The sequence below is a fragment of the Aspergillus stella-maris genome (genome assembly GCF_047715825.1).
Source record: "Aspergillus stella-maris strain CBS 113639 unplaced genomic scaffold BDV14scaffold_129, whole genome shotgun sequence".
Classification (NCBI taxonomy): domain Eukaryota; kingdom Fungi; phylum Ascomycota; class Eurotiomycetes; order Eurotiales; family Aspergillaceae; genus Aspergillus; species Aspergillus stella-maris.
In genome coordinates, this window is record NW_027396923.1 from 1 (window position 1) to 10,994 (window position 10,994).

At 48.0% G+C, this 10,994-nt stretch overlaps 4 protein-coding genes across 4 annotated transcripts; all 4 read left to right on the forward strand.

The window, feature by feature from the left end:
- The first annotated feature begins 1,403 nt into the window (after positions 1-1,403).
- BDV14DRAFT_24758 (U2 snRNP complex subunit CUS1) lies at positions 1,404-3,924 on the forward strand. The gene is made up of 2 exons (XM_073776365.1): positions 1,404-1,654; positions 1,708-3,924. The coding sequence occupies exons 1-2, from the start codon at positions 1,598-1,600 to the stop codon at positions 3,310-3,312; spliced, it is 1,662 nt and encodes a 553-aa protein (XP_073621765.1). The 5' UTR covers positions 1,404-1,597; the 3' UTR covers positions 3,313-3,924.
- A 1,375-nt stretch (positions 3,925-5,299) lies between these two features.
- Positions 5,300-6,958, forward strand: BDV14DRAFT_24775 (SWIRM domain-containing protein). Its single transcript, XM_073776366.1, has 2 exons — positions 5,300-5,482; positions 5,591-6,958. The coding sequence occupies exon 2, from the start codon at positions 5,600-5,602 to the stop codon at positions 6,722-6,724; it is 1,125 nt and encodes a 374-aa protein (XP_073621766.1). The 5' UTR covers positions 5,300-5,482; positions 5,591-5,599; the 3' UTR covers positions 6,725-6,958.
- Positions 6,959-7,656: 698 nt separating this feature from the next.
- On the forward strand, positions 7,657-10,080 carry BDV14DRAFT_185978 (CDC50/LEM3 family protein). Its single transcript, XM_073770746.1, has 6 exons — positions 7,657-7,952; positions 8,006-8,042; positions 8,094-8,190; positions 8,256-8,967; positions 9,021-9,183; positions 9,236-10,080. The coding sequence occupies exons 1-6, from the start codon at positions 7,856-7,858 to the stop codon at positions 9,330-9,332; spliced, it is 1,203 nt and encodes a 400-aa protein (XP_073621767.1). The 5' UTR covers positions 7,657-7,855; the 3' UTR covers positions 9,333-10,080.
- BDV14DRAFT_24831 (zinc metalloprotease) lies at positions 9,537-10,983 on the forward strand. The gene is made up of 2 exons (XM_073776367.1): positions 9,537-10,041; positions 10,124-10,983. Exons 1-2 carry the CDS (start codon positions 9,760-9,762, stop codon positions 10,775-10,777), a joined length of 936 nt encoding a protein of 311 aa, XP_073621768.1. The 5' UTR covers positions 9,537-9,759; the 3' UTR covers positions 10,778-10,983.
- The last annotated feature ends 11 nt before the right edge of the window (positions 10,984-10,994 follow it).

Consider the following 10,994-nt stretch of genomic DNA (forward strand, 5'->3'; position numbering starts at 1 on the left):
ATCAAGAGAGAGAAGAGCAAAGTAGAAGATGCAATAGTAACTTGGTTCGTACTGGCGATCTGACTATGTTACTGTAAACTGAAGATAAGGCACGAGAGACAGAAGTAAATACAGGAGGCAATGAGCGTCCTTTTATACCCTGGCGGGGTATTTCACCTGAGGGTGAAATATCTGCCTCATCCTGCCCGTCAAGCTCTCAAGGCATGAGCAGCTTGCTTGGCCATCATCCTCATCATGCTCTGGGAGCATGCTGGGCATGATCCTGGTCATCCTCGTCATGCCGTCCGGGCATGTTGGGCATGTTCGGTTCGGAACAACCATTTTCCTAGCGTCGTTGTATCACATCGTCGTAGCTTCTGATTGATTGGCCGTCGTTGGTCCACACGTTCTAACATATTACTACTTAAAGCTATTTTTAATAAAAGGTTCCTTAAAGATAAGGACTACTAGGAAGTTAAAGCTATTCTAGAAAAAAGAACTTGCCTGCTTAATTAAAACCATACTCCCTATTTAAACACCTTATTTACTAGAAAGGTTATAGTTTAAATAATAATAAATAGGTTTATTAAATTAACCTTAATAGTTTTAAAGAACTTATATATAAGTATAAGGAAAGTCTCTTATATTAATTTTATATAGTATTACCTAATATACTAATATATTATTACTTTTTTACCTTTATTTTTTATTACTATTTTTAATATTTAATAAGGATATTAGTCTTATAAACCCCCTATATTATTAATAATACTCCTAACCACCAATGGCTAAGGAATTATATGACTACTATGGTTACTAGGTTAACCACTTTATATAACCTTTACTTACTAGTAATACCTTTTCTATCTTCTAGCTTAGGACAACCACTAATATGATGAATTCAGATCACCGCCTAAAGCGTCGTTTAACAGTACCACTAGGCCATTAGAATTGCCTTAGTTGGTTTATGTGCACTGAATTATGTACATAAGCCACTTGGGTAACGGCACGTGATGCTAGTCACGTGACACTATGGTTGTGGTTATAAAGTTCTACTTTTAATTAATTATATAGAATTTAAAGGGGTAGGTTATAGGCACGTATAGCTTGCTTAATATCAAGAATTTTTCAGAATTTAAATTATATATCACGTATTTAATCCTGCTCTCTTGCTCTATTAATTCTTGCTTTATTTTACATGGTTTTTGTGGCATGGTGGGTTGTTAAATTTCAGGGGTGGTAGACGCGTTAGAAATTTTGAGGTTCTACGGCGGACCCGGGAACTATGGTGGACCCGGGAAACACGTTATCTAGCTTACTAAGCAATGACTAAGCGACGTCAGACCCCTAGGGGCAGGCGGTACTGGACGGCAGTATGCTTCGACAGTACCCAGGTGTCACGTGCCCTGTATTCGATAGTGCCCCGAAACTAACAGTCTACATTGGTCTTCTAGCGTACTGCATAGACTGTCACATCAACAGTCATAATTTACATCTCACATTACTGATCAGGTCGCGCAACCTTGATTTAGCCTGGTCAATTGTTACAACCACCCCCCAAGCCTGAAACCCAAAGTCGCGCCTATCGCCCGTTTTTTTGCGCCACTAAGACTTCGCGATGAAGCCAACCAAAAACCAGCTTAGGAGGGCGCGGAAGAAAGCGCAAAAGACCCAGGTGCGTTGCAAACTCCAGTATAAGGCTTTTTTTCGATTGACAATGTGCTCTAGGTCAAGGAAGTGGACTCTGACGCGCCGATTAGGCACAATGAAGAAGCCTCAGTACCCGACTTAGAGACCAAAGGTATCGATACCGAACCATTAAATTCGCATAATACGGACGATCCGCTATGGCAAATGTATAAGGACATTGCCAGTAGGTTTGACGAACCTGAAGACACCGAACTGCCAGCTGCCGAGGTTCAGAAACCCGAGGTTTATTTCGATGACGACGCAGATATCCCGGAAGAAGAGGAGGACAGAGTCCCAACCCTATCGAAGCGGAAGCGCAAAGAACTGAACAAGTTATCTGTGGCTGAGCTCAAGGCAATGGTTAGAAAGCCCGAATTAGTGGAGTGGACAGATACATCGGCGCCGGATCCTCGACTTCTCGTTCACATCAAAGCACATCGAAATGTCGTTCCGGTCCCATCACATTGGTCTTTGAAGAGAGAATATCTGTCATCCAAGAGAGGGATTGAAAAGCCACCATTTGCGTTGCCTAGGTTTATCCAGGAGACGGGTATTTCCGAAATGCGCGATGCCGCGCTGGAGAAGCAGGAACAAGCAACACTCAAGCAAAAGCAAAGAGAAAGGGTGCAGCCAAAAATGGGTCGATTGGATATTGACTATCAGAAGCTATACGAGGCATTTTTCCGCTTCCAGACGAAACCAGAATTGACCCGATATGGTGAAGTTTATTACGAAGGGAAAGAATTCGAAACCAACCAAAGACATCTGCGCCCGGGGGAGCTGAGTTCAGAACTGAAGGAGGCGTTGAATATGCCACCCGGTGCCCCTCCTCCATGGCTTATCAATCAGCAGCGTTACGGCCCACCTCCCTCTTACCCAGCTCTAAAAATACCAGGTCTCAATGCTCCTCCGCCCCCGGGCGCCATGTGGGGTTATCATCCTGGTGGTTACGGCAAACCTCCAGTCGACGAGCACAATAGGCCTCTTTATGGAGGAGACATCTTTGGCGTCCTGCAGCCTCAGCAGACAATGCAGCAGGGCGAACCAGTTGAAAAGGATCTTTGGGGAGAGCTCCAAGAACCCGAATTATCCGATGAAGAGAGCGAGGAAGAGGAAGAGGAAGAGGAAGATATGGAAGAAGAGGATATGGATGCAGGTTTGCAAACCCCTAGCGGTCTGGATACCCCTAGTGGTCTGGTCTCAGCGGTCCCATCAGAGTTGCCTGGCATCGAAAATGCGGCGGGGGAGTTTGATGTACGTAAACACTATCGTGGGACCGAGACTGAGGAGACTGTTGGCCATCGAAGTGCCTTCCATGTCATACCTGAAAGGCAAACCCAAGTACAGGGGTTTTTCGGTGGTGACAGGGCATACGATCTGCGTCCAGCTCCTGATAACCTGCCTGTACTGGACGCGGAGGACCAGAATCGGAAACGCAAAATCCCTGGAGACGTCGACGTGTCCGTGGATCCAGACGACATGCAGAGCGGGGATGGTATCAGCAAGGGCAGTATCCAGAAGCTCTACGAAGCCCAGCGACAACAGGAAAACAACCCAAATTGGGAGTTCCAGGAAGATCTCAGCGACATGATTGCGCATGAAAGTCGCAAGAGACTCAAGGCTGAGAGTCGAACCAAGCGTTGAGGCCTACATGATACACCTTGATCGTGCAGCAAAACATCGTCCCTAGTCTACTTTTTTTGCGAACTACTCTGGCTGTTTTCACAGCAAAAGTCGGTTTCGGGAAACCATTTTCATACACCTCTTCTGAGGCCGGTCTGATACTCTTCACTTCCAACGGACCCTTCAATCGTTCCTTCAGAGCTTGCCTCGGTCATTCCTCATGGTGTGTTTAAAAATACTGATCTGGCTGCAGGGGTCCTTGACTTGGACGTGGTACGTCTCTGCTGATGATAGCTACCTGATATGTAAAGAACAAATTTGACCTCATGTGGTGTTCACCTGTTAGCTACTGGCACAATGGGGAGTTATTAAACGGGTCCCCGAACCGCTTGCTAGCCCCAGGATAAGATGTCAAAATGCGCAAATCTTCTTGATACTCAATAGCAATCAGTCATGATGTACCCGGAATATGATCCAATTGATTTTCTCACTTCCCTGTTGTCATGTTCTTTAGAATCCCAGGCACACGATCCTACTAGACATGTAATGCACTAGGAGAAATCTCTCAGAGTGGAACCGAGTCTTCTCGGACGAGACCCTCGGAGTAGTACTGAGCATGTATTCTGTTAACCATCCCTACAAAGCCAGGTATAAGTGTTGATTAAGAGGGAAAACAGCCACCACGTCGTCAAACCCAAGGAGCCCAGAAGCCCCATACGATAAATGTAAACTAGGACCATGTCTCAATGGTTGCGATTTATGTTTAGGTTCGTGGTCTGCAGGTTACACGTTCAAAGGCCCGAGGGACGCCGCTGCTGAACCAAGTACGATACAGGACTCGAAACCACGGGGCTAGAATTCAAGCAACTAGATGCTGATATTACTTGGACTAGCCGATATGAGTCTTCTTGAACGCGGCCGAGCCAATTTATTCAGAGTGCAGATTCTGGGGTAAGATAACCCGGAAGCGCTTGCCGGTGGTCCCAGAGTATTATAACAACCTAGATATACAAAGTAAGAACCCTGAACAGGCAGCCTCACGTCCGTACACTGATAAGAGCACTTCCTGGTGCTTTCTTCCTCATGTAGAGTGGCGAGCGCTCTTGACTCCGCTAAGACTGTAACTACGTAGTACCTGAATGATGAGACTGACTCATCCGGCGTGGAGGCAACGACAGAGTAGTATGAGGCTACGACTCATTGTGACTCGTTCTTGCTTCCTCGAACCGCTGATGATCTGACTCTTATCCATGGCTTCCAGCCCAACCATTTAGGTGGCAGTTCAATTCAGTGCGATCATTGGTGGATTGGCTTTCCCCATGCCTCAGTCGGGCGCTCAGACAGCCAACCGGTTGTAAGGGCCGGCTGGAGGACATAGTCAAACCAACCGTACGGCAGACGGAGTCGACTACCGGTCTATATTTACCTTTGCCTGGGCAGGAATTGTTCAATTGTTGATGGAGCAGTCATCCCCGCCCCCTTCCCGTGACAGCCTTAATGTCGTCATGTGGGAGATCACCCACCCTTTCCCCTCCCCCCGATAGCCATTTACGATCACACGCCCATTTGTGCCATTCCCCCACTGCTCGATATAAGAAGAAGCATCCGTCCTACGACTCGTCCAAGTGGTCATCTGGCGCTCGCTAGTTACCTTCAATCTCCTAATTGGTATCGCGTGAGAGAGAGTGTGTGTGGCATGTGTTGAGCTGCCTTTACAGCCACGCGCCAAAACCCCGCAGCCTCGTGAACATCTATTGTACAATAACAATCCATAGAACTTCAGCCCCATCTCTCCGCCAGCAACGCATTGACTCATAGCTGGATTTCTTCAGCCTGCGCCTTGATTTATCCTTTCCCGGACCCATGGCTGTGCCCTTGTCTGCCAGGCTATTTTGCGTTGCTTATAATAACTTGTTGGGCCCTCCATACCGCGGTGACTCTTATCGCCGAGACTAGGTCATCACTTAAAGCCTTGCTGCCTGTCGCGACTCGCCACAGTACAAAGAGGCCATCCCGGCCTGACAAATCACTTTCACGTGTGCCCAGCCAGTATCTGCTAGACTCCGTTCCATTAACTTCTATAAACATCACCCACCTTGTCGCCATTCTCAACCATCTTCCCTTATATCTCCCTTGAGACCACAATTCGCCCAGAAATTGGCCAGCGATTGTCTTCTCGTGGCCCCCCACTGTCAGTACAACACAACCACAGGGTGCTTTATCCGGAGGTCTTTGGGGGCGCTTCTTTTGTTGCAAGATGGCGTCTTTCCCTTCATCTTCATCACTGACATCGCGAGAGAAATCCAACATGGCTCGTCTGCCTTCGGTGTCCAGTCTCATGTCCCCCCCAGAACCCAGAGCGCTCGAATCATTTAATTCCACATTTCCACCTCACAGAATGTCGCAGGAACAGTCCTATCCCAGTGAAATGAAACTCGCTCACTTATCATACAATCAAAAGCGAGCCCAAACCGATACAAATTTACCGTCGCCACCTGTGACTCCGTATACTGGGAATCAAAACAAGTCAATCGAGCCAGATCAATCCGATACGGATGTCTTAGACGCATCCTCACGAGATCCTGTTCTTTTTTCGGGACATGAATTCGTTCCTGACATTGCCACTGATGAGCCACTAATTGGCCCCATGCTTCCACCAACCTCTGAGGTGTTGCTGGAACAGCACATTAATTCCCATATGGCAAGGTTCGAAAACAAGGTCAATAAACCGACGCGCGACGAGTATCGTTTGGCTCTTTCTTGTGTATCGATCGTATCCGCTCAGTTCAATCGGAACCCAGCAGCATGGGCTAGAGAGGAGCGACAGACCCTCGAGCGTCAGTTGGCCATGATGAACCGCCACCCTAAGATCTCAGATGGCAGATTGAAGAGGATCGCACCAGCGCCACCGAGAAGGGTAGTTCCTGCGCAAAATCGTGTGCAACGGACACCCAGATCAAGGCGCACACCAAAGTCTACCCCGAAACAAAAGGTTCTGGATTCGTTCGATACTCCCACGCCGAATTCCAGACCTACTCGTGCCATCGGCACGAGTCGGGATGACACAGATTATAATTCCATCAAAGATTTCTCTCCTTCTTTTGAGGTCCTTGATGCCAATGGGAAAGTGAAGTCCCTAAAAGCGGATTGGAAAGGCCAGATGTTGGACCTCAGTAATGACTCTGACCGGGACCAATTGACCTTACCTGAGCTCAACCTAGCTGCGACACTAAGGCTCTCCTGTGCAACCTACATCTGCAGCAAGCGCCGCATCTTTGAGGCTCGCGTCAAAGCCTTGAAAGTAGGCAAGGAGTTTCGCAAAACGGATGCCCAGCAGGCGTGCAAAATTGACGTGAATAAAGCAAGCAAGCTTTGGACTGCTTTCGACAAAGCCGAGCTGTTTCATCCCGACCACTTCCAGGACTATCTTTAATTAGATTGAGCGCCGGACCGCAGCCTAGTCGATAATTCTGGCAACGCATATTCGACCCGGGGGCTTCTCTCGTCTGACTGGCCGGCGACTGGGCTTGTTGCTTCACTGTGCTAGGCACATTCTGCTGCATCCTTGTTTCCCTCCTCCCAGCGTATCACTCTGCATACAGGTTTGGTTTTTGCTTTGTCTTTTGCGTTTTATACTCTAGCATGGTTGGCTGGCTCCTACACGACAAGGCGATTATGGTTTGTTTTGGTAATCTGGTTGTTCGTTTGGCATTGTTTCCTCCAGGCGTCTAGGCTAGGGATTGTGTCAGCGTTGGTTTTGATCTTGGATGATTTTGCTTCAATAGAGTGCTTCCTCGATTATTGTCTTTCTCGTATGTCATGATTGAAGCCTTCTTGATGTGGCCTTGGCTTTAGCTTTAAATGAATTATTGTTCGTGCAGATTTGTGTGAGGCCCTTCTCATGCGCCTACAAGTCACAAATATTCCTTCGGAAGAGAAAGTGGAGAGTACGGGCCTCGGCGCGGCTGGGGCTGTTCCAGGTTCCGGAGAGCAACCGAAGCCAAGGGACCAGAGTCCAGACAGACTCTTGAAACATACGTACAGAGAAGACTACGGAGTACTTTCGCAGACATATATCATCTAAAGAGTAAAATTGGCTCTTGGCTGACAAACCAGACTCAAATTGGACGCATTCCACTGAGGAGCCTTTTAGTACATTCTGTGAAGTGTACTTTCATGGTGTAGGGGAAGATCCTAGAGGTTGTAGGTACTGAGCGATTACCCATGAAGCACTTATTTGTAGATACTATGTAGCGGCGTAATGCTTTGTTAATCCATATCTGCAGACTGCATGGCCATTGTTGTGGGACTCTGCTTAGATAGTACAGGCAGCTTGCGCAACTCGCAAGCTGCGACCCTGCGAGACACGGGCGGGCGCTAATAATAATCTTCCTAGCTTGTTCCCGGGGGACCGAAGCCCACCAGATACGCAACAGCTGCTGTCCGCGCCACCACACTCCGGATCCTGTCTGATACAGTCGTCAGTCATTCACAACTACACTTTCCGTCCTTTTAATTCATTTATGGGACATAGAACTTGTTGGAAAGATACTAATGAGAAGTCATGCCTGCTCCGCAAGCGAACAGCTCCGAGCCCTTCGGTGAGCAGGATCATAGGGGGGATGCTGACATCAAGAAGTCGGAAAACAGAAGGCCAGCAAGTAAAACACCCAGGTCCTAGAGTCGACTCCAACAACACTTACAAGTGCCACAGATACTGCTTTTCGGCAGCAACGCCTGAAGGCCTGGCAGTGAGCTCGCGAAACCAGATCATACAAGGGTCAGTCGCTGACGGAATCTAGGCCAATATTGACACCGAAAAGTGTCTTGCCTCTCTTCTTCGTCGTTGGCGTCATTTTTGCTCCTATTGGCGGCCTGCTTTTATGGGCAAGCTCGACAGTAAGCTAGACCGGGTGGTTATCATGATTTCCGATAACTCATGTTGACTTTCACCTTGTATACAGGTTTCGGAATTAGTGATAGACTATTCGGATTGCAGGTCTCTCGCCGCCACGAACAACTCAATTCCCGATGATAAATTCAAATACACATTCAAAACACCCTATAAATCGCCACCGACGTGGAATCTCACCACTGACGCCAATGGAGCCGAGGTCTGTCGACTTACATTTGACATCCCGGAACCCATCGGACCACCGGTATTCATGTATTATCGCCTCACCAATTTTTATCAGAATCATCGGAGATATGTGAAAAGCCTTGACATGGATCAGCTGAAAGGAAAGGCCGTGAAGAATGCAACAATCAATAGTGGTCAATGCGATCCGCTCAAACTTGATGAGAATGGAAAGGCATATTACCCGTGCGGTCTCATAGCTAACTCCATGTTCAACGATACAATCACAAGCCCTGTGTACTTAAACGCTCGTGACGGGATCGAGCAGACGTACAACATGACCAACAAAGGTATCGCGTGGGATAGCGACAAGGAGCTCATCAAGAAAACAGAGTACGAACCAGGCGCGGTCGTACCCCCACCCAATTGGCGGGAGCGTTACCCTGATGGCTACGCAAATGGGATCCCCAATTTACACGAGGATGAGGAATTCATGGTGTGGATGAGAACGGCGGCGCTGCCCACGTTCAGCAAATTATCTCGACGAAACGACAACAGTTCCATGTCTGCGGGATTTTATCAGCTGGACATTCAAAGTAGTAAGTTTGCGGTATCCCATCAGTCATCTCAAGAGTTCTGATCGCCATCCTAGATTTTCCTGTTACCGAATATGGCGGCACAAAATCGATCTTGATCTCCACGCGAACTGTTCTCGGCGGCCAAAACCCATCCATGGGAATTGCTTATGTTGTTGTTGGAGGTGTTTGTGTCCTGCTCGGGGCGCTATTCACGATTGCACATCTTGTTCGGCCAAGGTAAGAACCTTATTTCCTGGACGGTCCTGATGCTTGATTGACATGACTTAAGGAAATTGGGTGATCATACATATTTGACTTGGAACAATGAACCGGAAACATCTGCTACTACGACCGGGCATGACCGATCTGGGCTACACGCCCACTAGGTTTTAATGAGCTTTGGGGACCTTTTCTGATTTCTTGATGTTGTATATTATTATTCACAAGCTGTACCCCTTGCTCGGGCGGTACTTCGAACGGGATATATTCCAAATGGCCTAAATTGGTTGAATAGCTGAAATTCTTTGAGGCGTCTTTAGGTGGGTATAGCGCATAACGGTCAATTGATTTCAAATACTTTTCTCACTGCTTTCCTTGGAACCGCCCCGATGAGGTAAAACTTCAACCCCTTTACCATTTCTCGTTGGCATTCGCACCCCTTGCTCTCTCATTCCTGACTCGAGGCAAGATTCTTTAGCTCCAAAGGACTGAATGGCCGCATACCACTCCACAAACGTCTAGCAGCCTGGTTTTATTCATTACCATCGAGAGCCCTTGGTGAGTCTTCATGTTTTAATTCCTCGATCAGCCGATATGCTTCTATTTTTTCGACTACAGGCTCTATTTCTCGTGATAAACAACCTTCAGCAAATCTGTTTTGCTGCTCCTCGCCCGCAACGCGGCTTTTGCGCTACCTCGGCCCCAGATGAATCCCTTAGGGCCGAGTTCAGGAGGCTGCGCCTCCTTAGAAAGGACGACTTGCTCGATCAAGAAAGCCGCAAGGCACTCGAACCCATCGAGATAGAAACTTGGTTCCATATAGTGAACAGTGAAGCGAGTAGTGATGCAGTTTCGGACGGGATGATTGCCACCCAGGTAAGTCAAAACCCCGTGTCAAATTTAAGATGTGTACCCATTCCCAGCCACCCCGAAAATGCTAGCTGACGACTATTACAAGTTGTCGTACCTGCAAGATGCGTACCAAAACGCGACAATCAGCTATCGACTGGAGGGCGTGACGCGCCAGATTAACGAGAAATGGGCGCGTAATGAAGACGAGCTTGCCATGAAGGATGCTCTCCGCAGAGGAAGCTATCAAGCTCTAAACGTCTACTTTCAGTCTGATCTCCAAGTCACAGCCGCGCCTGCAGCACAGAACCGCCACCTTGCACTTTCGGAGCAGTTATCCTCCAGCGTCCTCGGTTTCTGTACTCTACCAGATCCCAGTATCAACGGCAGTAGCCCGCGCTCCAGCTACGTCAAAGATGGATGCAACGTGCTTGCGAAGACTATGCCCGGGGGCTCGCTCACTCATTATAACCGAGGTGGCACGGCGATACACGAAATCGGACACTGGAATGGTCTCCTGCATACGTTCGAGGGAGAGTCATGCTCTCCCGATAACGAGGGCGACTATATTGACGATACACCTCAGGAATCTGTCCCGACGGACGGGTGTCCGGTACGCAAGGATTCGTGCCCTGATAGCCCAGGAGTTGATCTTGTCAACAATTTCATGGATTATTCGTCCGATGAATGCTACGAGAGCTTTACCCAGGCCCAGGTTAAGAGGATGCGGGACATGTGGTACACCATGAGAGCCGGGAAGTAACTTTGAACATTGAGGTAGAGCGATTCATGGACATAGGGTGTTGGTAAGAAGAGGAATTGGCATTGGTACACTAAGGGTTGTCTACAGATCGTGAAGGGTATCGCGTTGGTACAGTGTTGGCCATACTTTGGCGTAATTATACCAGATATATCAATCCTGAAAGTTATAAAACCCAGATTCATGGTGCCACTGGATTTCGAAACAGCCATACAACAGG

Excerpts from the sequence above, each read along its gene's own strand:
- BDV14DRAFT_24831 (XM_073776367.1), top strand. The coding sequence starts at position 9,760 with ATGCTTCTATTTTTTCGACTACAGGCTCTATTTCTCGTGATAAACAAC. Across the intron at positions 10,042-10,123 it reads ACGGGATGATTGCCACCCAG|TTGTCGTACCTGCAAGATGC; the intron begins GTAAGTCAAAAC and ends GACTATTACAAG.
- BDV14DRAFT_24775 (XM_073776366.1), top strand. The coding sequence starts at position 5,600 with ATGGCTCGTCTGCCTTCGGTGTCCAGTCTCATGTCCCCCCCAGAACCC.
- BDV14DRAFT_185978 (XM_073770746.1), top strand. The coding sequence starts at position 7,856 with ATGCCTGCTCCGCAAGCGAACAGCTCCGAGCCCTTCGGTGAGCAGGAT. Across the intron at positions 8,043-8,093 it reads CAACGCCTGAAGGCCTGGCA|GCCAATATTGACACCGAAAA; the intron begins GTGAGCTCGCGA and ends GACGGAATCTAG. Across the intron at positions 8,191-8,255 it reads TTTTATGGGCAAGCTCGACA|GTTTCGGAATTAGTGATAGA; the intron begins GTAAGCTAGACC and ends CCTTGTATACAG.
- BDV14DRAFT_24758 (XM_073776365.1), top strand. The coding sequence starts at position 1,598 with ATGAAGCCAACCAAAAACCAGCTTAGGAGGGCGCGGAAGAAAGCGCAA. Across the intron at positions 1,655-1,707 it reads AGAAAGCGCAAAAGACCCAG|GTCAAGGAAGTGGACTCTGA; the intron begins GTGCGTTGCAAA and ends AATGTGCTCTAG.